The sequence below is a fragment of the Athene cunicularia genome (genome assembly GCF_003259725.1).
Source record: "Athene cunicularia isolate RWA chromosome 20 unlocalized genomic scaffold, athCun1 chr20_part1, whole genome shotgun sequence".
NCBI classification, from domain to species: Eukaryota; Metazoa; Chordata; class Aves; order Strigiformes; family Strigidae; genus Athene; species Athene cunicularia.
This window is the reverse complement of record NW_020799125.1, coordinates 9,467,700-9,492,385: the sequence shown is the minus strand read 5'-3', so window position 1 is coordinate 9,492,385 and position 24,686 is coordinate 9,467,700. Positions and strand designations below refer to the sequence as shown.

Genomic DNA, 24,686 nt, shown 5'->3' with positions numbered 1-24,686 from the left:
GGTCAATAACAGAGTCACATTTGATTTACAACCAATTCTACAGCAAAACCCATAATCTTTAACTTCATTAAAATCATTCTCATTCAGCTGTGGCAAAGCAGAGCCCATGAATCATGATTAGTGAAAGCAGAGGGCCAGAGAAGAGATAATTAATTTTTCATTCTTGTTCAGAATGCTGCACTGCCCTCACTCAGTGGAGGGTTTGTGCCCTTTAGACAAAAGGCTGACAAGTGTCACCTGTAATCTTCTCTGTGTGCTGCTCTTTGTCAGCACGAGATGGTCCTGCCGCAGCCCCAGGCCCCAGGGCCCTGCTGGTTATGACAGTTGCTATTTGCAAGTCAGCTGCAAAATGCTCCTTCTTTATTCCTCCGGATATTTTTAGCATTTCTTTTTAGATTGCAATAAAAAAACCCATCTCGTATTGGTGATAACCAGGTTGTAGCAATTTTTCCCCTTAAGGGAAAGGCATGTTTGGCGATGGGAGGGGAAGGGCTTTCCAGAGTTGCTCCAGCATTTGTGAAACCCATCTGCTGGCTGTCACCCAAGGTGGAGCCACCACTGTCACCTGTGGCGGATCCCTTTGGGAGCACATCTCCCTGCCAGCACATTCAGTATGTTGTGATTCAGCTGGAGAGCGGGTTGCTGGATCAAGGGCAGGTGAGAAACAACTTGGTTTCCTCAGAGGTCAGGCAGGAGAGGTCTGCTGAGCGTGCAGCATGTGGCAGTGGCAAGGGAGGGCTCTTGGGTGCATCAGGGTTGTGTTAAATGAAGTCACAGTGGTCTCTGGAGCTGTTTTTCTCCCTGCTTCAGCTGCAGGAAAAGCAAGTGAATGGGGAAGGTCTGTCCCACCAATCTCAGAATCACACCATACGACCCCCTCACAGCTTCTCTCTGAGCACTTGACAGACAGAACTCACTGAGCTGGATTTGAGCATCCTAAATTTAGCCGATGCAGCTAAGTGGTTCCTGCTGTTTTTAATTCACATTCATACTAAAATTCTGCAGTTTTATTTTCCCTTTCCCTCTCCTCTCAAGGGAGAAGCAATGACTTTCTTGGAGGTAGCTTATGATTTTTCCAGACAGAAATTGTTTCCATTCCAGGGTTATTGGCAATACTCAAATATATGTCCAGGAATTGGTCAAAGCCAAGGAGCTTGATTTAGAGCTGCTGCTTATAATGTCTAAGAAAGCAGCACTGCAAAAGGTCAGTGTCTGTGCAACATAGCAGCCAGTCCCACCAGCTATTGGCATAATCTATTAAAGAATTAATTCCCTACATCTTCCCTTCCCAGCCCAATATAACGACAGTGGAGAACATTAACTGTCTAACCTAATACTGAGTTTCACACAGTGCTAGCAAACCTATTAACTGAGGCTGTTACCCAAACTGCTGGAGCTTTGACCTTGGCCTGTGTTTTTAAGTGGGCTTTTGATGTTCCTTCTTCTCAAGATCAGCCTCAGTGCTACAAAGCAGCAGCAGCTTCCTTCAAGCAGCAGCTTGACTGCCCTCCTTGTGAGGGTCCACACTTGTGGCACAGCCCTGGTGTCCCTGCAGCAATGTCCTGCTCTCTTGCTGTTATTTGCACTGAGGAGTGTTCATCGTTTTGAGGTCATCCTGAGCCTTCCGACTTCTGCATCTGTGTGGAGATAACAGCAACATTTGCTTTGCTGTAAACACTTCCAGTTGCTGATGGTTCACCTTTAGCCCAACAGCTCTCGTTCTTGTGCTTTTTAACACTGTTCTTCATGCTTTCTTGCTATTATATTTTGCTTTACATCAGAATATCATTAATGTGGTCTGCAGCATCAGCTGCTCCATTAGCAGGTGCTTTTATTTGTCCTGAGCTGCCCCAGCTGCCAGGCAGAGCCTTTGGGAGCAGTGCTGCCCAAAGGAGGGGTGAGCTGCTGTGAGAGAGCATGGGTGATTTCTCTCCACACATGCATCAAGTGCAGACAAATACTTGGCACCAGCCTTCAATGTAGTTCTCTCCCTAGCAAGTAAGGGAAAGTGGTCTGCTGTGGCACATTTCACGAATCGTTTTGAGTATTCAGGGGCCGGAAGGGTCTCTCTTTCCTGTCCTGCAGCATGTGCAGTTTCTGGGGGTGGCCTTCTCGCAGTTTTGTGTCCCTGTATCAGTAACATGGTCAGACTTCACCTCAGAGAGGGATTGCTCTGAGACCTGGTTCTGGGTGTGCTTCGCTCAGTCTTGGGCTTCCCCTCTGCTATCCTGGTCCTTGGCATCTTGCTAATGAGCCCAAGCATATGTTTTGAGCATGGCAGTGAACATTTCCCTGAACAGTTGTGAGTTGTCTTGCCAGCTTGTTATTTACGTGTTCCTTCAGGTCACATACTCCCCAGGGTAGAAGTGAGACCCGAGCTCGGCCCATTTATCTTCCATGAGTTGAGAATAAAGAAAACATTTACCTCTGGCTGATGGTCCATTCATCTCCTGCTGACTCTTATGTCTTACTCTGTCAGGTCTCCTTTTTCTTGAACTATTTTGGGTTCTCTAAGCACTAGTATTCATCCTTTTTTGACTCTCTCTGGGCAGCTCAGAACGCCTGAGCCAGCAGCCTCAAGGAGGTCCTCATGTACACCAGGACTCACTTCTTCCCTCCTTGTATGGGCAAATCATGAGCCTGATAAAGCCTGTCTGGCTCCAGGCTCCCCCTTCCCCTGCTTTCCCTATCACATGTCCCTGTCCCTGCAGATTTACCAGCCTTGGGGATGTCTCTGTGCACAGTCTGTCCTCAAGAGCCTGGCTACAAATCCAGCATCGCTGCATTGTCCTGTGCTCGGGGTGCTGATCCCCGGAGAGGGCTGTCCCGCTGGGGCTGGCTGGGCGCACAGGGAGCAGAGTGCGGCCCCAGGATGGACGGTGGCACTGGGGATGCACCTCTGAGGAGTCGGTGACACTGAAAACCGAGAAAAATCTTAAGCCTTCTCTGCAATTAATGCCCATTATAAATCCTGCTGTTTCTGTTGTATCTCAAAATATCACCCGGAGTGTTTGTGCAAACAATGGACGCAGGGTGAAATAACCACCAAATGGGAAAACCCACCCCATGCACAGCCCCTCCCAAGCCTGTCTTCCAGGATGCCAAGACACCCTCCTCCCTCATCCCTTTTCACAAAAGTGACTTTTGTAAAGAGCTCAAGGTCAGGTTTTTTCATCCTGATGGCTCAGCAGCTCCCTGTGTAGCAGTAATAACCAGGTTTCTCAGAGTCGGGTCAGCACAGAGGGGAGGTGCAGTGCTCTGGAAGAGTGTGGCCATGTAATTCAGTGCTCCTGTCACAGTGAGCTGAACCACCCTGTGAACTTGTCATGAGGACACATGCTGGTGACATGTCCTTTTCAGTCCCATGCGTGGTGAGATGCTGAGGTGTGTGTGCTGGCTTCCTCGTTCCTCATCTGAATGAATAAATAAATATTCTCATGGGCCTGAGACCAGGTCTGCAAATAGCTAATGAAAGCTGAAATCCCAACCTGAAATTAACACTCTTCTGGCTGAATGGGGCTTAAAAAATTTTTTTTTTTAAATGTAACTGGCTTGCAGGGGGGAAGCATGAATCTTTGTGACTGACTCAGGCTGTGTGAGAGCCTGCAGTCCCCAGCCCGCCTCACAGGCAGGGTTCCTCTCTGGCTTCACTTGTACCAAACACGCAGCCTCCTTGCGGCATCCTTTCTAAGAAATGAATTTGGGGCAGCAGGGAGCTGTGTCATTATGTGGGTAAGTGTTCCTCTGCAAGGATATTTGGAAAAGTGCAGGAGGTTTGTAATAGTGCCTGACTCCGGTGTGCAGCAGCTTCCCCGGAGGCAGAGTGCGAAGCCCAGCATGGTAGCGTGGGTACCCCGGCACAGAGCTCCTGACGTGTGTTTCAGTAGCTGTGTCATGATTTGGCAGATGCCTGCAGGACAAATGTAGGTGTCAGATGGTGGCTTCATGCCTCCTCCTTACCATTTCTCAGCAAGTTTTCCCACAACCTCTGAAACAGCTGCATAAATCAGGGTACAGTTGGGTAAATCTTGGTTTGTATCAGTGTACCACAGTGTTTGGCCTTTTTGTGTTGCTCCACCCATGTGCAGTGCTGTGACCAGCACTTGTAGCCATCCACAGACCAGCCTCAGGTGCCTGGTGAGCTGATCTGGGGGTTGTGTCCCCCTGACAGCTTTTGTTTTGCTGCACTGACTGAGGCAGAGGCATTGCTGGTGATTGATGGTGTTGTTCCTTTAGCCTAGCATCACTGTTCAGGTCCTCTTTCATGGTTGCTTCAGGCCTGGTCATGGAAACAGGTATGAAAACCACACAGTGGATGTGGACACTTCTGGTGTTGAGCAGTAGGTAGTGGGGCCCTCTGGTCAAGGAGATGCATTGCTCTGTCTGTGTGTGTGTGTGTGATAAATAAATAGGGAATTGAATCCCAAGGGGATTGATGCAAGCACCCCTCATCTCACTTTTAACTACTGCTCTAGATGAATTATTTCCTCTCCAGAAATGAGGATTAGGAAGGAACAGCTACCAAAAGAGATCCTATAAACTATGCTAGGAAGCTGCTTAGTTTATAATGTTACCTGGAAGAGGTGACAGGCTGCATATGAGCCTGAGATGGCAGAGTTTCTCCTTACAGGCAGTTGTAGTTAAACAAGTATTAACCAATTGGTGACTGTAACCATCACTGGGTTTTTGTACAAGGAAAGGGATTTTAAATGGTTTCCATGTAACTAAACTGCTTGAAAATCAGTGAGTTTTGCAAGGGAAGAAGTCTTCTGTAGATGTCATTCATTTCAGATATATATTAAATCTGGTTCTTTATTTACTGGATTGCTTTAAAGTGCAAATTAACCACTTGCTAAAATCAGTTTCTTTTGCAGCTTGAATTTCAGTGGAGTCCATCTGGCATCTGCTGGGCAGTTTAGTGACTTCCTGGGGAGCATGGGCCCTGCACAATTTGTGGGGCGTCAGACCTTGGCCACCACCTCGATGGGTAAGGAACACAAAGACGTTAGGTGGCTTTAAGTTAATCTTGAACAGACCATTCCTACAAGCCACCTAATAATGCATTCATCATCTGCTGATCTACCATTCTCCTGCTCCATTTCTCTGTTAAATCAAGTAAGCTTGGCTGAAAGGTTTTGCTGATTGCTGCAAACGTGGCAATAGTAAGAGAGCACCAGCTTTGTGCTTCCCTCTGTCAGATCTGAAAGTCACAAAGTAAAACACAGCTGAAATTCTGAAAATGCATCCTGTGCATCGTCGTGATTTTTCTTGCTCTCTAAAGCCCACAGGGCTCTAAAGATTTTCTTATGGGCCACCATAAGTGCATTTTCCAAAGCAGCCTTGCAGCTCTAGGTATTCCAGTTTGGAAGAGATGAGAGGCTAGCTGCCCTGAAGAGTATGAGACTGAGTCACCAAAGCCATGTTAGAGGGCTGACAGTAGAGATTGCTTTTGAAAATGTGGGCTTGAATCACTGAGAGCTGCACCAGAGTAACACAGGAGGAGTTCAGGTACTCAGGGCCTACAGTTTGTTACAGTTCTTAGCAGACATGACATGAAGATTTTTTTCTTTTTATGTTTTAGTAGCCCACAGATTTATTGTTTTTAGAGTTTTCTGTCTGTTTTGACGTTTTGGTTTAGGGGATGTGGAAATCGGCTTGCAAGAGCGAAATGGGCAGCTAGAAGTGGATATCATTCAGGCTCGAGGACTGACACCAAAACCCGGCTCCAAAACACTGCCAGGTAGTATGTTTTGACCTCCTAAAGTAATTCACTAAGCCCCAGCCTCCTGCGATGCATGTGAATAGGGAAAAAAAAAAAAATCTGCTTGGCTTCTGCAGCAATAAGCAGTCTGTATGTGGTATTGAAAATAAGGCTGGTTGAGCAAATCTTTTCACTGCTGTAAATGCCTTCTTTAGAAATACCTGAGACATGGCACTCTTGTCTTTTCTAAAGTGAGCATGAAGATTTTTTTTCATATTTGACCATACTTATGTTTTCCAGCTGCTTACATCAAAGCTTACCTGCTAGAGAATGGCGTGTGCATTGCGAAAAAGAAGACAAAAGTGGCTCGCAAATCATTAGACCCTTTGTACAATCAGGTGTTACTGTTTCCTGAGAGCCCCCAGGGCAAAGTATTACAGGTAAGATATGCAAGCCTCAGGTCTGCCTATCTCTCTCTTCCACCTCTGCTGGAAGATACTGAGTCTGGCAAGGGATCTGGACAAATAACATAGATGAGAAAAAGCCAGTGTTTTCATTGAGTCAAATGCACTTGATCTGAATGTGACAAATGGAAAGGAAAACCTTTTTTTCCTACTCAAACTGATTATTATTTCACACCCTGCCAGGTAACACAAGTGTCTACCAGGAAAAGGTTGATTTTTATTTTTTTAATTCTTTCTTTTCTGCCCAGTTAGGAGATAGGTAGTATTTACAGATGCCAACCAATCTTGCAGCATAGGTTGTCTTCTGTGTTTGTATGTATTCAGAGCACTCTGCTTTGGCCGTCACCCAGTCACATATTCTACTGTTTTCTACCTCTTTGTTTTTACTGCCATACATTTCTGCCATACTCCTGTTTTCAATTCTGGCCTATGTTTCCAGAGCAAAGTGTGATTTGCATTATTAATTCATACCTAAGTCATTTCTATCCAATAAAACCTGGCTATAATTTACTGGTAATGTTGATATAATTAACCTGTGACTTTCTATTGCTTACTTCCACTGGCATATGAATTGCCAGCTAACCTGCTGGATCCCTCTCAATAGTGAACTCTTCCTCATTTACCTTGTATTTTCCCCCTGTTGCAATGTGACTACACATTTTTGACTGAAATGGAGTGAGACCTGGCTTGGTCTGCTCTTGCCTTACATGGGTGTCCTTGCCTGCTGCCTGGCTGCCAGGAAAGGCATTTATTCCAAGAGTATAAAATGAGGAGCTTGCCTCTCTGCCAGTGGCCATGCCACCAAACCAACTTTCTGCAGTGGCTTGCTCCATCTCATGTTGACCTAGAGTGTTAATTTTTGTCTTTTAATTAACACTCATTGTCTCTCCTGCCTCATTTTACAGAAAGATGTAATATTTTGCTTATTCAGAGCCTAGGGAAAGAAGCTGACAGGATTAGACAGAGATCACTACTCCCCATCATAACCCACCGTGCTCATCCTCTCTTCAGAACATGGACTCGCTCTGGAGTCAGTCGTCACCTTTGTCTTGAGCTGCGTAGGGCGCTTGGTCAAGTGCAGACCACCAGCATGCCTAAGCCCATGACCCTCACTACATCTGTTGTTCCACCCACTGGTCTCCATCGTGTCGTAAGTGTGATTCAGCTTTCCCTGCTCGTCTGCCAGCTCTCTCTCATTAGACCTTCCTCAGCGTCTGCAAGCCTTTCCCAACACACTGTTCTACTTCCCCTGCATGCCACTCCATGTGTGTCCCTTGCGTCACCAGTCCCTCTTGCCAACACTCAGCTCCTGCCCTTTCTCCAGGTGAGTAGCTGTGCCTGGTCTCCATCTGCCCTGTGTCACCAGCTCCAAGTGCAGAAGTTAAGACATGCTCTTTTCCTCAGAATGTTGGATTTTGACCCAAGCTGTTGCCCACCTTTTTTTTTTTTTGTTGGTTTATTTTTCAGATCAGGAGTCCTTCCTGCCCTTTTCCCCCAAGCCATCTTTTGTTGTGTCCAAGGCCCATTACTGTGCCAAGACCAGCTTTTACCTGCTGGTGTTGGAGCTGCAGTTCCAGAGATACTTTGTGCACGTGCTGCCCCTGCCCAGCAGGTTGAACAGCAGAACAGTGTCTCCTCCCCATGAGCATTCACCTCTTTCTGGGGGGGGTGAGGGGTGGGTGGGAGGCTAATAACATCAGGATTTGTAAAACTGTGCTTAAAAAAGCAAAGTAAAATCAACATCAAGAGCTTCAAGTCACTTGTTGGTGGTGTAAAGCTTTCTGCTCTTTTTGGACTATGGTAAAGCCCCAGAAAGTTGGATGAGCAAAAAAGAGTTCATCAGACTTGGGCTTCCCAAGCAAGTGTGCAAGTTGGAGGATTAACTGTGCCCCCTGTCTTGTTCCTAAGGTGATAGTCTGGGGAAACTATGGACGCATGGAGCGCAAGCACTTCATGGGAGTCGCCAGGGTCCTCCTGGAAGAACTGGATTTGTCAACTTTAGCAATCGGCTGGTATAAGCTCTTCCCAACCTCCTCGATGGTAGATCCCACTACAGGCCCGCTCCTGCGTCAGTCCTCACAGCTTTCCCTGGAGAGCACAGTGGGACCCTGCTGTGACAGGTCTTAGTGAGTAAGGAAGGGGGAACTGCTTTTGTTTTTTAAACATGCTGTCAAGGTTTTGTTTGCTGGAACTCTGACCTCAAGCGCAATGCATGTTCAATCAGTTCTTGTGGAGCTGGAAGAGGAGGATAAACCAGTGACCTTAGACAGAAGACGAGGGGGAGGGCACTGTGCCCTCTCCATCCAAGGAGGAGGTGCCGTGGGGCATGAGTCCTAGTTGTCAAATTAGACATACACCTCTTGTTTCACTTCGCTCGCCGTCATTCTTAGACCCTTGTTTCAGATCAGTATTAACCCTGGAAAGTTGCAGCACTTGAAAGAATTTTGGGGAGTAAGGAAAGGATTTTTCTTAGCTTTGTGTCTTAGAAATTTCTAATACGTATTCTTTCACAAGAAAGTACTTGAAAAATTCAGAGGCCAATATCTGACCTAAAAAGAGCAGGAGCAGAAAGTTCAAGAGGAAGTATTAGGTTTTTTATAAGGTCTTTTTTCTTGAAAGGAAGAAAAAGAAAGAAGCCTGCAACTCTTTCTTTAGAATCAGTTCCTATCACTGAGTCATGTTAGCTGTAACACTGTCATTGCTGTGTTTTCAAACTGTGCCAAATTACCAGCAAGTGTCTTTACCGCATTACTTGTCTAACACTGCTGATGAAGCATACTTGGTGGGAGAATAAGTAGCGCCTACTTAGACCAGGCAGTTTGAACAGAGTTTGAGTTTAGCAGGCTAATTAACTACAATTTTGCTCAGAAGAAAACCCACTGGAAGTGGGAGCTGAACATCAGACTTGCAGCTTGAGATATGTTTTGTATTGTCAGATACAATGTTCTGCAACTCCCTTACTTGTTGCTGTGCATCCTTCAGTCACAGTGTCTTCTATCTCCTGCTTTTCCTCCATCTCGTTTGTACTGGTACATATCTGCTGGAGATGCTGCCCTTCCCGTTGTGCTATGGACTGACCTGAAACAGGACTGTTTATTCTTCCACGGGAGAGGAGATTGAGGTTTCTGGGGGTGCAGAAGAAACCTCAGTTTGTCATCTGACAAGAAGGGGCTGGAGAACACGTAACCTTCCTTGTGGAGAGAAGGGTGCGTTAGGCAGTCTCGGTAGTACACAAACATTGTCAAGTGTCCTGAAAGAGGAGGTGCAATTCCCAAAGTATGGAGAGGTAGTGGGTGAGGAATCTGAAGATGCAGTGGTCACAGCATGTATATTTTGTTAATTAAAGTGCAACACTAACTGTAAACAAGTCTGTAGATTAAGCCAGTAAAGCACATTCTCTGAGCTGCTGAGCTGGGGCAGGTGCTGTCAGCAGAGTCACGTGCTGGAGTGAGGTCCGCTGGATCCTTCAGGCAATTAAAAACTTACTCTCCAGAATCACAGAGAATCTCCAAAGATTTTCTGTTGATTGGCCTGTTTTGGCTAGGTTTTGAACGAGGATTTGATGACTGCTGTCTCAGAAATAAGCTTTTGGAGATGTTTTACTTTGTGATTTAAAAGTGAAGGTCCCATGTCACGTTTAGGAGTAAGCAGATTCTTGACCTGTCGTAGAGGCATACTGAACATTTATTTCTGCATGTGGACCTCAGCTTTGTTAGAATAAAAGCATGAGTGTTGAGTGGATGGTAAAAGCAGTTGCTTTTGGTCCTAGCTTGTCTATGGCATTTTAAATTATTTTGAGATAAATTACAGGATAGATGCAAAAATAATAGGCCTTACAATAATCTCTGTAAAAAAAATATATAATATAGAGGGGAGGAAGAGAAGGGACATAGAATGAATAGTTTTTTGAGTCTTCAGTGGCAAAAGCCTCAACATTTCAGATAAATCTCTTAATTTCCTCGATCAAAGATGTCTCTGGCCTCTCACTAATTATTTTTTCTAATCGTATTAGACAATTTCTATATATTAGCTGAAGAAAGTTTGTTGCATGCTGGTCAAACTATGTTGTGGCGCTCTCTTTTATTTTTATTTAAAAAAAAAAAAGCACATTTACTGTAATTCAAGTCAGCATCTTTTCCTCTTGGTATGTAGTGAGTACTAGGCAATATTGTAAAATATGTGTATGAACTAGAATAGATTAGGTAGATTTAGTGGTTTGTAGCACTGGATCTTTTAATAACTATGTCTTCAAAAGGACCATGGGGAGCTCCAGGTACGTGCCAGACCTGGCAGCTGAGTAACAGGGCTTCTGTCTTAAGTTATGCCGAAAACTTTATATTGGTACTTAGTTTGGACATTATCTACCAGTAATAGCTAGTTAATCATGGTTTTCCTGTGTCCAGTAAGATGAATGCAACATTTTTGCAGTCTTTAGTGGGAGTAGGAGACTATATATGCCAAAAATATTCCCCTGGAAAACTTTGTTTAATGACTGTCTGTTGAAAACCTCAGTTCCTGTATGCCTGGCAAATGTGATGTGTCTCTATATCCTACTCCTCCAAAAGCTCTGCAAGCTCAGTGGTGATCAGTTTAGTTACAATAGGACTACTTAACACTGAAGACTTATCTTCTGTCTGTTTTTAATCATGCTAAAAGTTCACTGTCAGGGTAACAAAAAAAGTTACAGTTCCAGTTATGTTATTTTTGTTAACGTCTCAGATTCTGAAATTTGGAGGCAGTTTTAACAGTCTGCTCTGTCCTGTTTTCTTCTGCATTTTTTTCGTAGTTGATTGTAGTCCAGTGGTTCTCGCTTTTGTTTATACTCACTTCCAAGTCCCGTTTCTCCCCAGTAAGCAAACGTTGCAACCCCTGGCTGCCACGCACAGCGAAGTCACATGAACTGGCAGGTGCAGATGATCTTCCTTGGTAAAGCAGACTCACTGGAGCCCTTCTGGGAGTGCCCGTGGGGAGTGAGGCCAGGAGAGCTGCACGGTACCCTGCAGTCATAAATTCTTGCTTCACTCATGCCCGTGATTCCTGCACTGACCATGGTGTATTATAGTTAAAAAAGAAGTCTTCTAGTTATCCATCAATTTAAAGACTCTCAATATAGCATTCAAAGCAGGTCTCAGGCTTGGAATAGCTTATTTTTATAAAGCCTAATCTTTTTTTTCCACTCAAATTTGACTTGCTAGTTTCTAAGATGATGTGATATGACAGTTGGGATTACCAGTGTGGTTGTGGAAAAAGTAGCAGTTTGCTAGAGTGAGAGTAGCTGAAAACTAAACTTTGATCCCCTTTGCAAGTCCTGACTGAGTTTTTACCTGTGTCTGAGTCTAGTTGTTAGTTATAGTCAGGGATGGGAAGAGAGAGGAAGAGCCAAGAGACTTAAACCAAGAGGCATCATAGTATTTTTGGTCTGTGAGTGATGATGAGGGATGAGATTGAGGAGACAGAAATACCTGCCCAGCTCAGGGTTGATTCCCTGTTCCTTGTGCATGAAATACTCGACCTTAATAGTAATGGGAGGATTGCTTGCAAAAAAAAAGTGGAGAGCCTGTACCTCAATGTTACTGGCATTACTATTAGCATGGAAAACAGTGAAATCCTGATGTTGAGAGCATCCCTGAGAGCAGAATGATCTTTCCCCAGTGGGAATCCCCAGCACACAGCAGGGAGCAGAGCACCAGAACCATGCCTCACACATGGCTTTGTTCTCTCTGTGGTCTGAGCAAAAAGCAGCCATGACTGTGGTTAGTCCTAGTTGTTCAGGCAAAAAAACATGATATTTTCCCAGTCTCCTGTTGTTGCTTTCGCTTTGCCCAAATGGGATGCCACAGAGCCAGGGTCCTCACTCTGAAGTTCAATCCATGGTCTTCAACCTGCAGCCGAAGCCATGTGGGCAGGTGGAGCATCCCTTCTGGGGACATGAGCACACGGGCGTTTGTGCCCATGGGCAGGGTAAGGGCCAGGTGACTTTATTGTTTAGCCAGGTGCATCCCCACTTCTTGGCCATGGATTGTTGCAAAGGATGTTTCAGAATTATTTGCTTTGAATGAAAATATATATTTATTGTTTCTAGCTACCAGATCCTTTATCAATGTACTGTTCTAAATTTGCAGGTCTTCTGGAGTATGAATATCACAAGTTCCTGTAAAGGAGCTATTTTTAAGATGTTGAGGCAGTTAACAGAATCTCAACCTAAGCATGTTTAGTAATGTTTAGACAAGACAACTTTTTTATGAAACTCATTTTAAGTTAGTTTATTACATGATGTTGGTAATATTTTAAAACAGGAAAAATATTTTTCTTTAAGGACAAAATGATGTATGTTTTTTAACAGATAACATAATTTAGTGTTTTCAAAAATGGTTAATGTTCTTGGTATGAAGTTTACTCATTCTTTTGATTTCTATGTTCCTTGTTATATTTTATCAACTTTTTTCCAAAAGAAGAGGCATATGTAAATAAACACCAGAAGAGTCCTATAAGAAATTCTGTTCAAACTGGCCATAAAATTATTGGTAAATATTTGTTATTGTTCATTAACACTTAGCTACTATTCAAGCCTTTGTTGAAAGAATTGATGTTGTATTTTCAAGATGAGAACTACTTAGCTAGTTTTGTCATAATCCTGTACTCTGTATAAAAATCTTTTTATAAAGAAAGTCTAATAGGCTAACAAGCAATAATATATTCCATTTGGTGTGCACAGATTGTGACTTGCAGGCTGTAGTACATATTGTTGATACAGTTTATAATTGTCTTCAATCTCAATGACATCACTTTTGAAAAAGATCCATATTGATTGTAAAAAACGAAGACTGGGCTGTTGCCTTGTGAGATACATTCATCCTACAGACTTCTCTGTGAGTATATGTGCCCATCGACATGAAATCTCTCTTAGGTGAAGAATGAAACAGCTGTAGGTAACTTCATACTACAGAGGTAGAAAATAGGTTCAATATAAACTTCATGACTGTTTCAATTTCCCTGTTTTTCTTAGGCTATCTAGTATTTGTAACTCAACGAGAATGGTTCCCACTGCCACTGTAGCCCTGATTAAGCAAAAAAGCCTTTGCACTCTGGGGCTGCATGAGTTCTGCCTGACAGCTGCCTATTTTCCTCAAGATACCAGGAGCAAGCTAAAGGGAGGGTTTTTTCAGAGCGGCAGATTGAGCTGCTCTTCTTTAAAGGCTTTGTGGGTTATTTTGTCCATTATATAGATGGTATTTGTCCATTTTGTTAGAAAATTCCACCCAAGGCAGAGAAAATGCACCTTCGCAGAGGATCACAGGGGACTAATGTGTGAAACAGGAACAGGCTGTTCTGTGCCGTTCTTCAGAAGTTAGCTAATGTTGGGCTCACCAAAAGATTTTTCCAAAGTGGCAGATGAGGATATTGGATTTTAAATCAGCTCTATCATTGATGCAGTGAATAAAATCAACCAGCTTCAAAACAGCATCCCAGTTCATTGCCTGTGGATTTATCACAGCATTTCCCATGGGAAAAAATCTTCATGTTGTTCTCAAGATTGCCAGTCCTCTGGCCATGCAGGAAGCAGGTCACTGGCCCAGTGATGGTGGGAGCCCCAGTGAATGATGAAATAATTCATGGGGTTTTGTGATATGCTTTGAGAAGAGAGAGATGTGTAAATGCGAAGTGCTATCAGCAGAGAAGTCCAGGGCATGTTGAGACCTGGAGCAAGCATCTAAAAAGAAATTGCAGCTACCAAATTCGAGCCAAACATTTGGAAAAGAGGATGATAGGTAAAAGCCTTTTCATGTTTACCCCAGTGTGCACCTGCCAAGGTGTGTGCTTGTGGATGTCCACATGTGTGTGTCTGTACGAATGTATGCAGGTACACAGCGCACAGTAACACTTTGGAAAATGCCAGGTTCCCTTAGGGAGGAGAAATCCCTCCAAAGGGGCTGGCTGGTTTTGCAGTCAGTGTCTTGTTCCCTTTTACAAGCCCTTTGCCAACGCAAGACCCGGCAGCCAAGTCCATGGGACACTTGTGAGACCTGGCATGGCAGAGCCTGGAGCTGCTCTCCTGCTGCGCCCTTTGTGTATCTGAGGGTCTGCTGGCTTTCCAGCGGGCCTCTGTGAACCTGGTAATTCCCTGGGGAGTTTGTGAGTGATTAGGTATTCTCAAAATGTGGCTAATGGATCTTAAACTCACACTGCCAGACTCCTCTGCTCGGTGACCAACATCTCGGTGACCAAGCAGCTGCCCATCCGTCCCTAGCCCCAGCCACTCACCCACGACAGCAGCATCAGATTCGTTCCTGGGGAACCTCAAGCTCCTCTCACGGTGTAGACACCCTTCTGCCCTCCCTTCCTTGTGGTCACTGCTCTCATTGGGTAGAGGAGAGAAGCTGGGGAGAGTTTCTTGTAGCATTTGGTTCGTTGCACTTTAGCAGCTGAAACAGGAGGAGCCAGCACCAGCAAACAGAGGCTACAACCTAACGATTTTCCCTTCATGACTTTCCAGTAGCTAAAATGGCAACCAAAGCTATATGGTTAAACCCCGCTCTGCCAAGTCAGTAGGCAGCCTTTGCATTTACACTGCATGCTGGGCACCTCGTGTGGGCTTGAGACCCCCCTGCGTGGGAAGGAAAGGGCTTTGTCTGTAGAGAGGCCGTGCGGGCACACACAGGGCGTGGGCAGCAGTGAGCTCTGCTCACTGGGCAGGGATGGGGGAGAAGCAGCCCAAGGAAAGAATCGAGGCACACACCTTCTGCTGAAGCTATGCCCACAAGCTTTCCAGGAGCTAGGTTTTTGTAATTGCTTGGGCACTACAGATTAGGATAGCTGCCCACGGGGGCTCCAGCTCCCCCTAAACACCAGCTTGGAACTTTAAATCCTGCAGCACTTTTTTCTCTGGGGCTGTTGCTCCTTACCCAGTGCTGCTCACTGGTCTCTGCTTTGGTGATTCTATCTCCTTGACCTGGAGCTGGTTTTGGCTTTGTTTGGAGAAAGGAAGATCAAGATTTGGAGAGTGAATCCAAGGCACGTTCCTCCAGCCTCACGGCGCTGGGCTTGCCTTCTTGCGGTGAGCTGCAGGCTGCTCCCTGTGCCAGGTGGAAAGGGCACCCGGTGGATGCAGTGCCTCACCCCAGACCCCCCTGCACAGCACTGCCATGGCCTGCCACCCACCTGGGATGCTGGGGTCATGCCCATGTTTCGTGGCAGTCCTGAATTTGGACCACAGGGGGTCCTTCCTTTCCCGTCCTTGGTAGGAGCTGGGGGTCTTCTGCAAGGGCTCGGCATCCCTCGCAGGGTGATGTGTCATACAGACAGCTGGGAGAAGGCAGGGACAGGGAGGGAACTGCCTCTGTGCTGGCCAGGGAGAAGGGGAGCTCCCAGCGAGCTTTCCCCCAGGTTCCTTTTGCTTTCCCCTGCGCCCGCTGCTCCCTGCATGGGTTCTCCCTTCCCTCTCGGTAGAGGCCTTATTCCATCCCGAGGGGACCGAGGCTGCCCGCAGCATCTCTGCACTGAGGCCTCCATCCCGCGCTGCCCACGGGGAGCCCCAGGGCAGTGCTGCAGAGCTGGTCTCTGCTCAGGGATGGAGCCACCCCAGCCCATCCACGCTCTCGCCTCCCCCGTGCCAGCGTGCTGGTGCTCTGCCTTGTACCCCCGCTGCCCAGGGGCCTGGCCGCCATAGGGAAAGCTGCTTTCGTGGGGTTAAACCTTTTTACTTTGTTAATTGCTTCCCAATAGCTTTGCAGGAGCACTACATGGTTGCTACCTCTCCTCTTGCCTTTCTTGTAGGAGTGGGGGCAGCTGATCTGCTCTTTTTGGCCTCTGTAACCCTCTCCAAAACTTTCTGGAGGTTTTTAACATCATCTGGTGAGAGGTAATCTCTGCAGAGCCCGAGGGACCACAGGCAACGGAGCCAGGCAGCCTGCTTGCCACTGTGGCGAGTTGTTTGTGAGGTGCGTGGGCTGCCTTGGGTGGAAGGTGGGACGCCGTCCCGGCAGCGCCGGTGGGACACCGGCCGCTCGTCTGTAGTCAGGAGAGGATTCTACTATACTTTTTTCCTGTCTGTAGGTTTTATTCAGACAATATGTAATGATTGAGTGATTTACAATTCAGTGTTAAGCTAATGAAAACGTTGATAATGGTGATAATAAAACCTTTTTTTTTCCTATGGTGTGTTGGAGGATTTTTGTGGAGTGTCTCTGCCCTTTCTGTTGCCACCACCATTATCTTCAAAAAGATTTCAGCTGACCCCTCCCTTCTCCTTGTGCCTATAGGGAATGTGAGCAGCTCAGCCTGATGTGTCCCAGCGCTGTCCCAGGCTCCTTCCTGGTGCTCTCCGTGGAAGGGTTTTCTCTGAATTAACCCCACCTTCAAACCTGCATTTCCTTGTGCCATTTCCAGGTGTGACTTGGCTGTGGGCATCTCCAGGCACAGAGCTAAGCTTGGTTCCAGCCTGTACTCTGCTCACTGCCCCGCTGCCTTCTGCTCCTACTCCTTTCTTCCCAAGACCCTTCATGGCCACCACTGGCCCTTCAAGGTTGATTTGGAAACCTTAGATGTGAAGATGCTGCTGCAGCTACTCCTGGCCCAGGCTGTTGGGAATACTGAGTGTGGGTGCAGGAGGACCCTGGGGAAGGAGGCCCATGGGTGTTACTGGGTGTGCAGCTACTGCCTGGGCCTGTATGGCCTTGAGCTCCCCTTTGGGTGGGGAGCATTTGAGGGCTCTGGTGTGACTCCCGCTGTGGGGGTCTGCGGGAGAGGTGGCGATCGTAGGCAGCATTCCCTGGGGAGCCCTTTTCCCATGCGAGTGACAAGGGATCACAAAGTCTCAGTTCACGGAGAATTTCTTGCAGATTTTTCTCGTGCCTCCAAATCCCTCTGCAGGTCTTCAGGGCAGGACCTTACCCACTCACCCCAGCTACAGTGGTGGAGGGAGAAGGAGGAGTATGATCTCTCCAGCAGCATGAGTGCCTGGGAGGTTGGGGCAGCCCAGCCCAGCACCGGGGGATGAATGGCACCTCCCACCCTCAGACCATCCCCAGCTTCCAAAAGCAGGATGGGGCTCAGGCAGTCACTAAGCAACTCCGCTCCCCAGCAGCGCTGCTTAGCAGCTCAGACTGCACAAAAGCAGCAATAAACCCAAGCAGGTGCCCTGCTTCTGCGCTCTCAGCTCATCACCAGCTCCATCCTCTGCCCGAGAAAGGCTCCATGGTGCAGACATCACGCCACCAGCCCTGGTGCCTCTGCTGGGCTTTGCCTTTGCACCGTCGCATCACGGGCTCTGCGGTACGAGCGCAGAGCCACCGAGCGCTGGCAGCACTGCACTGAAGCCAGAGGGAGAGCGCAAGGCTGGCTCAGCCTCTGGGTTGTGGTTCTTCTCTCACTTCCAGCTCCAGAAGAGGTGGATTTCACCAGGGCAATGACATGTGCATTCTTGTGCAGGATTTGAGGAGCTGCTTTCTTTCACGAGGGTGTATGGAGGATGAGAGGTGCCGGCTCCAGCCTGGCCACTCGGAGGGTGTCCCAGGTTCAACACGGAAAGGGCAAGAGTCCATCTGCTGCCCATCTCTGATGGCAGGGGCAGCACAGCACAGCCAAGCCTCAGGCTGACGCTCTTGGGGAGGGATAGGCCATGGCAACAAAGGGGCTGAGCTGGTGGGATCAGCATGAAATGACACCACTGAGGAGCTGAGAAGCCAACAAAAGCCTCCTCAAGCCTGTTTAATACACTCACAGCTTGCCTTCTTCCCCCCCCTCTCCCCCTTTCTATTTAAACCAAGGCTTAGACAGCTGGTCCAGATTTGAGGCCACTGGTGCAAAGTGATGCAGCTGCTGCGCGGGGGGGGGAAAGCATTGCCAGGGCACTTTGGTGGCAGGAGGCTCTCTGCCCCCTGCCCTGCCGCTCACAAGATGCCACAGACCCCGAAGGGCCCTGGGGTACATCCTGCTGAAGGTCTCGCAAACCCCTTATGCCGGCCCAGCAGTGCCTGCACCAACCTCCCAGGCTGTGTGGCCCAGGGCTGTGCTCCTGGCTCTGTCACTGTCCCTTCCCTGCCTACACGTGGGACGAGGGCATGGGCTGAGGCCAGGAAGGGCCGAGCATCTCGTGTGAGAGTCCTGCTGCCTGGGGACAGGCAGGATGGATCTATTGTGGCCATGGCACACACCAAGAAAGAGTGCAAAGTCTCACCTCTGCCTCCAGTGGGCTGGAGAACCTGGCACGGAGCAGGCAGCTGTGCCAGAGAGCATCCCCCAAATAAAGGCACCAGTCAAGGAAGCCCCCTCACCTACCCAGGCAGCGCAGCAGCCCCACTGCAGACCTGCCCTGACAGCACTGCTCTGCTCTTCTGCCAGCCAGCCCTGCCATCAGAGTTCCTGCCATCTGAGCTCCTGCCCATCCCTGCACTTGCCTGCTTGGGCAGGACCTGTCTGGAAGCCCAAATCCCTGCCATTTTAGAGACTGGAACAAGAAAGTCCTAGTCGTAACAAGCCTGCACAGATTTGGGGTAACATCAAAGCCCAAAGCTGCTTCCAGGGAAGCCCAAGAACCGGGAAAGGTTGGAAAAATGAAGGTCACCGGCCAGGGAGGGTGGAGGAGCCCTGGGTATCCCCATGCAGGGGGCAAAGACACCATCCCACGATGGGCAACAAGACCCAGCTGCTTCCGAGCTCTGGACAGCCACTCTGCCCCCTCCTCCCTCTGATGCCCAAATATCCCAGCAAACATCTACAGGGATATTATCCCTGGATATAATCACTGCCCATACCCCCATGGCAGGGGAGCCAGCCCTGGCATACCCCTGCAGTGGGGCAAGGCCAGGGTTTGGGGCTCAGACACATCTCTGCTCCCCCTCGTGACAAATAACCGACTGCCACCAGCTGGATTCACCTTTTATTAAACCGCCCAGAACAAAGAGGAGAGAGCAAAGCCTGCCCTGAGGCTTTCCCAACCCTGATGCATGCCTCCCCCACCAGGAAAAGGGGACTTCCCTCTGTGAAAACCCCCTCAGAGGGTATTTTGTGTAGAACTAAGAGTGGAAATGTCCCTTTATTGGGGGAAAAAAGTGAAACGGAGCTGCTGCCACTGTCAGAGCCTAGTCCTGTTTTCTTGGAAATGAGGCAGGATGGATGAGGGACACCAGCTGGAAACAGCCTCCTAGGCGAGGCTGTGTGGGTACCGCATCCCACCCAGGGAGATACAGTGAGATGGGCTCACCCCACCTCTGATAACCCCAGCAGCAATCGGCAAAACCCATGGGCTCACAGGGACCAGGAGGAGGCAAGGAGCAGACATGCGTGCTGGGTTGTCAGCTGGAAGAAAGGTTGTGAGGGAAAGGGTGAATTTAGCTAATGATCTCATCAGGGCCAAACCCCTTGCAGGTGGCTCTGTGGGGTTCAGGGAGGTTCTCCCCAAGGCTGTGCCCTAGGCACAGGTTGGGCTCATCACAGAGGAGGGCTGGAGCTGTGGCTGTTCAGCTTCCCTTGCAGATGGGACACAGCATCCCACCAGCCAGCTCAGCCTGGAGGATCTATGAGTAGTGAGGTAAGGTGTGCTGGTGGGTATGTGGGGAAGTGTATGGACCCTCAGCTCCCAAAAGGACTGAGCCAGCCACAAGCCTGAGCTGGGACCTTGAGGGCTGGCCATGGGAGATGCAGTGCCATGAAGCTGTCCCTGTGTGCTGAGCAGCAGGACTGCAGCCTGCCCCCTCCTGCCCACCTCTCCCTGCCCATCCACCAGCTGCAAACCTGCTGCCTGGCACCGACTTACCTGCACCCAGTGTCAGAGGACAACTTAAAGACCCCCAACCCTGCAGGGCTCCCTAGCATGGACTTTGCTTTTGATATGCTCTCAGCAAGTGCAATCTAGCCCATATAGCAAGAGGCATGTGCTGGCAGTGACCACAGCCAAGGTCAGGCAGGGGGGGAGGGCAGAAATGCCTCTCTTGGGGGAGCAGGGAGGTGGGAGAGCAAACCTACAGCTTGCTGGACTTCACATCAGGGAGTCTCTTGCCAGACCCAAATGCTTGAACCTACTTGGGAGGAAAAAAGCAAAGAAAAACTAACAATGTCATTCAGTGCCTGCAAAAGGGAAAGATTATTTCTCAACAGGGTTTCAAAGGTTCCTGCTGGACCCTGCATGGGGCTGGCTGCCAGCTGAAAGGGGAGAGAAATGGAAGAAATGTGAGCAGTAAGAAGGACCTGACATCTCTGTTCTTAATTTATCATCATAGTAAGACTCGAGCACTGAGTACAGCTCAGCACGCACTCCTAGATGGATTTCCTCCGCAGCCGGGGGTGTTGCCGGCAGCGAGGGCTGTTGGATGATAAAGTGCTCCCTGGGGAAGAGCCGGTCTGACCCCGCGTGCTCAGGGAGACCTCGTCGATTTTGTAGGAAATGGAGTTGTAATAGACAGGGTTGGTGTGGCAGCTCAGGGTCTCGGGGTGGGAGGGCACCGGGCTGCTGCACAGCTGAGGTCTGTAGCACAGACACGTGCAGAAGGAGGGGACCGCGGCTGCCGAGTTGGCCGACTGGCGCCGCTGCCTCTCCGCGTCCTCCTGGATCAGCGGGATGAGGTTCATCTGGCTTGTCCTGTCCTCCACAGGGAGAAAAATGGCATTGCTGCACTGGCTGTCCTCTTTCGGCTTGAGGTGGATGTTGTTCCGGGCTCTCCTCAGCGAGGCTCGCTCTTCGGCGTCCCGCCGCTCGTCCTCTGAGTTCATCGTCAGGAACCGCAGCACCACCAGGTTGAGGAAGGCGCCGATGACGGTCAGGCCCACCAGGATGTACATGAAGCTGAAAGCCACATACGGGGGCTTCTTTTGCAAAGCCTCATTCTTCTGCAGAGCCACAAAGTCTCCAAAGCCAATAGTGGTCAAGGTTATGAAGCAGTAGTAATAGGCATGAAAGAAAGTCCAGCCCTCAAAATAAGAGAAGGCTGCTGCGCCGATGCACAGGGTCCCCATGCAGGACAGAAAGCCGACGAGGACCATGTTCTCCATGGAGACATTGGTTGTCCTCATGCCCAGACACTTCTTGATCTTCTTGAGCAGTAGACGCACAACGGTGTTCATGCGCTCTCCCAGACTCTGGAACATGACCAGTGTCAGGGGGATGCCCAGGATGGCGTAGAACATGCAGAAAACTTTGCCAGCATCTGTGCCTGGGGCGGCGTGCCCATAGCCTGTGAAGGAAAGAGGAAAGGCAGGCATCAAGCCCTCACTGGGGTTTCCAGCAAGGCTGCCCTGGGACCAAGAGGAGCAGGAGAATGGGGGGAAATGAATCAGTAACAGATCTGCAGGCAGTGCTAACGGGGCCACGGGATGCCACATCCTTTGGGGTGATGGCACATCACAGTATCATGTCAGAAGAACCTCATTTGGCCTCTAAAGGTAGAAGGTACCTCCTGATAGCCCCTGAGCTCGTATGCTGTTATGGAAGCTAAAAGGGGCCCCAGAGCTGGGCTGGGGTCTGCAAGCCCTCTGCAGCTCACGACCAATTTAGAGGCAATGATGCTGTGCCAGCGCCAGGTCTGCAGCATAACCTGAACCCCTGCAGCGAGGGAGGATGGAGGCTCCATGGGATGTTGAGACCACCAGCACCAGGGCTCCCTGCGGGAAGGTACGTACCCAGCCAGTCCTGTCCAACTGCCCTTGCAGGGCCATCGCCACCTCCTCCTGTCCCCAACTCCTGTCCCCTGAGCCCTCCAGTGTCACGTGCGTCTTTGACTCTAGGCTATATGATCATTTGCTGTGTGGCCTGTTGGATAGGAGCTATAGAGCCCCTGCGCTATAGGGTCAGCCTCCGCAGGAGCAGTTAAGTCTAGGAGGACTTCTGCAGAGCAACTTTGGATTTACTCCAGTGCCACTAAGACTCAGACCTAAAGCACTGCTGGAGGGGTTGTGCTGTTTTAAATGCAGGAAGTATTTATGCCACTGAAGCCATGTCATCCCTTGTCCCAGGGACAAGGAGCTCAAGGAGGACAAGGTTCTCGCTGAACACCTTCTGAGATTTAATTTCCCCACCTTGCTCCAAGTTTCAGAGCCGTGACTCAAGGACACGCACAATTATACTGTGAGTTGTAATGAGGTATTCAGCACAATCTTCCGGAGTTCAGTGATTCTGCGCCCACCTCAATTATATAAGCTTAACGGAAATCGGTGGCCTCTGACCTAAGCAGATGAGTAACTAACTCAGTGCAAGGGAGTCATGCAGTGTGGGGAGTAACGGCATCCAAAGGCATCCAAGCCTTTCCCTGAGTTTCTGTGAAAAACTATCAGGGCTGGAAACTTCCCTTTCTGAAGGCACCTGCAGAACAACACCAGCTCTTTCCCACACTGCTGCATGGCTGTTTGCAAACAGCTATTTATATTTTAATTTTTTCCAGGTAACCATGTGACTTCTGCATGAAGATATGGGGTGAAAAAAGCCCCTTCTTATTTCCCAGTCTTGTTCAAAGCTTCACCTCTGCCTCTGCTGCCAGTGGTTTTCCAGGACTCTTAGGGAAGCTGTTAGGACGCAGTGATGGGAAGACCAGAGGGTGATAACCACATTGTCCCAGGCTTCTGAGCACACCTCCTGCTCCAAGATACTCCTGCAATGTTATCTTTGAAACTCCTGCAGTGTTATCTTTGACTGTGCAGTGCTCCAAACTGCAAGCAGGCAGGAAAGGACCGGTTTCTAATTGTTCTGTCTGTTCATAAACCCACCCAATCAAAAATGATAAACTTAATGTCTGCATGCCACATTTCACAGAATACAGAACAGACATGAGACCGCAGTGGCAAAAAACCTCCAGTCAGATCCAGGCTTAACAACTGAGTGCAAGTACCAGGTCCTAGGCTATAAGATAATACAGTGGCAGCGATGAGGATGTGAATATAATGATCCAGAAGAGCAGTAAGTGGAAAAACAGTTGTTGTTCCCTGAGAGACTGCAGAAAGAGCATTTGACTGATGCTTTCAAAATGACAAAGCGAATTAGAAAGAATAAACACAGCTATATTAACATTAAAACAGATTTGGAGCACAGCCCCATATAAAGAGATGTGATGTGTCAGTGTTTTAGAAACACAGCACCTGGGCTGAAATTATTGCATGGAGTGTGTGATAAGCATGGCAATTGGTTGTCACAGTCAACAGAAAAATCATGTAAATGAAGCTATAACCTGTCACAAGATGAGGGAGATTATAACTGAAGCCATTTGTCCTACCCTCCTACTGGGGCCTGATGCTAACTGTGCCCTGAACTCACTGCTGTTTGCTGGCCATGTGCGTTGCCAACTGCACAAACCCCCTCCCCATGGCTGTGGGGGACATGGAGCCCCCTGGGGCAGGGCCTGCAGGGTATCTGCCCCTCCGCCACCTCTTGTCCCCTGGTAACGCAGCGCAGTTGATCTCACCAGCCCTCGTCCTGATGGATGAAGCTTTCGGCTAACAGATTCATTCAGCCCCCTCAAGCCCTTCGGTAAGGGCAAGCCCTGTCCCGCAGACGAGGAGGTGGCTGCTGGCTGTGGGAGGGCAGGATTTGGCCTCAGGGCTCCTGCCTGCAGACTGAAATCCCAGCACGGGAAATGACACAAGCACGGGATCCCATGCCTGTCTACCCCCACGGGATGCTCAGGGTACGTGGATTAATAAAAGTGGATTAATTAAACAATGCTCAACTCTCACGTGACTCATCTCACCTAGAATTAAGGCAACCCTCGTTCAATTTAGTCTCATTCTCTCGCAAAATTAAAGTGGACAAGCCAAGGCACTGGGCTCCAGTTTGGGTAACTGTGTCTATATGGAGGTTTAACGCGATTCAATTGCTCCCCTCCAAGCTGACACCCGTCTCTCTGCAGGTTCCCATGCAGGCAGAGCGAGGTTCAGTGTCTAGTGGCTGTCTTGGCTCCCTGAATATCACACAGCCAAACATCCAGAGTTTTGAGCTGGCAAAGAAGCCAACAGTTCTTGCCCAGCTCTTCAGCCTAGCTACAACACTGCACAGAGGATGGACGCGGCTCCCACCTCTGTCCTCCCACACCCCCATCAACTTCTGCAGCTGCCTGCCCCAAAGGTGTCCGCAGAAGCTCTGCGTGCTGCCGCCTCCCTGGGACAACGTGCACGTCACGTTTTGTGGCCCCAGCCATAGCAGCACCCCCGGCACCCCCCGGAACCGGGTGGCCCCCAGCCTGCCCGTGGGTTACCTCTCCCACGGCTGGGAACTGGGGATCCCACAGGGCCAGCTCGGGAGGGTGCCCTGAAGTGATGTCCCAGCTTTGCAAGGGCGGCCCCCCCGCCGGGGCTGTCCTGGGGCACCCAGCGGTGGTGGGGGTGTGGGAGGTTGTGGGGGTGGAGGGATGCGGGACGATGAGGGGATGTGGGGATGATGGGCCGCCGGGATATGGGGACGGAGGGGTGCCGGCACTCACCGATGGTGGTGATGACCGTGATGGCGAAGTAGAAGGAGCCGGCGAACTTCCACTGCCGGCCGGCGCGGTGCGGCTCGGCCTGCAGCACCAGCCGCTTCCCGCAGCCCTGCGGTGCCACCCCCT

General features: G+C 49.1%; 2 protein-coding genes across 3 annotated transcripts in view; one reads left to right on the top strand and one right to left on the bottom strand.

The window, feature by feature from the left end:
• RIMS4 (regulating synaptic membrane exocytosis 4) overlaps positions 1 to 11,558 on the top strand; it is a 53,218-nt gene extending 41,660 nt beyond the window's left edge. The window contains exons 3-7 of one of the 2 annotated variants that reach the window (XM_026862010.1): positions 4,875 to 4,987; positions 5,639 to 5,740; positions 6,002 to 6,141; positions 7,097 to 7,315; positions 8,074 to 11,558. In XM_026862010.1, coding sequence (XP_026717811.1) covers positions 4,875 to 4,987; positions 5,639 to 5,740; positions 6,002 to 6,141; positions 7,097 to 7,315; positions 8,074 to 8,292 — 793 coding nt within the window. In that variant the 3' untranslated portion in view covers positions 8,293 to 11,558. The remainder of the gene's footprint in view (positions 1 to 4,874; positions 4,988 to 5,638; positions 5,741 to 6,001; positions 6,142 to 7,096; positions 7,316 to 8,073) is intronic. The other variant, XM_026862011.1, reaches the window with a different exon arrangement.
• Positions 10,263 to 24,686, bottom strand: part of KCNK15 (potassium two pore domain channel subfamily K member 15) — a 14,699-nt gene continuing 275 nt past the window's right edge. The window contains exons 2-3 of the mRNA XM_026862333.1: positions 24,564 to 24,684; positions 10,263 to 21,332 (exon numbers count right to left, since the gene is read on the bottom strand). Coding sequence (XP_026718134.1) covers positions 20,419 to 21,332; positions 24,564 to 24,684 — 1,035 coding nt within the window. The 3' untranslated portion in view covers positions 10,263 to 20,418. The remainder of the gene's footprint in view (positions 21,333 to 24,563; positions 24,685 to 24,686) is intronic.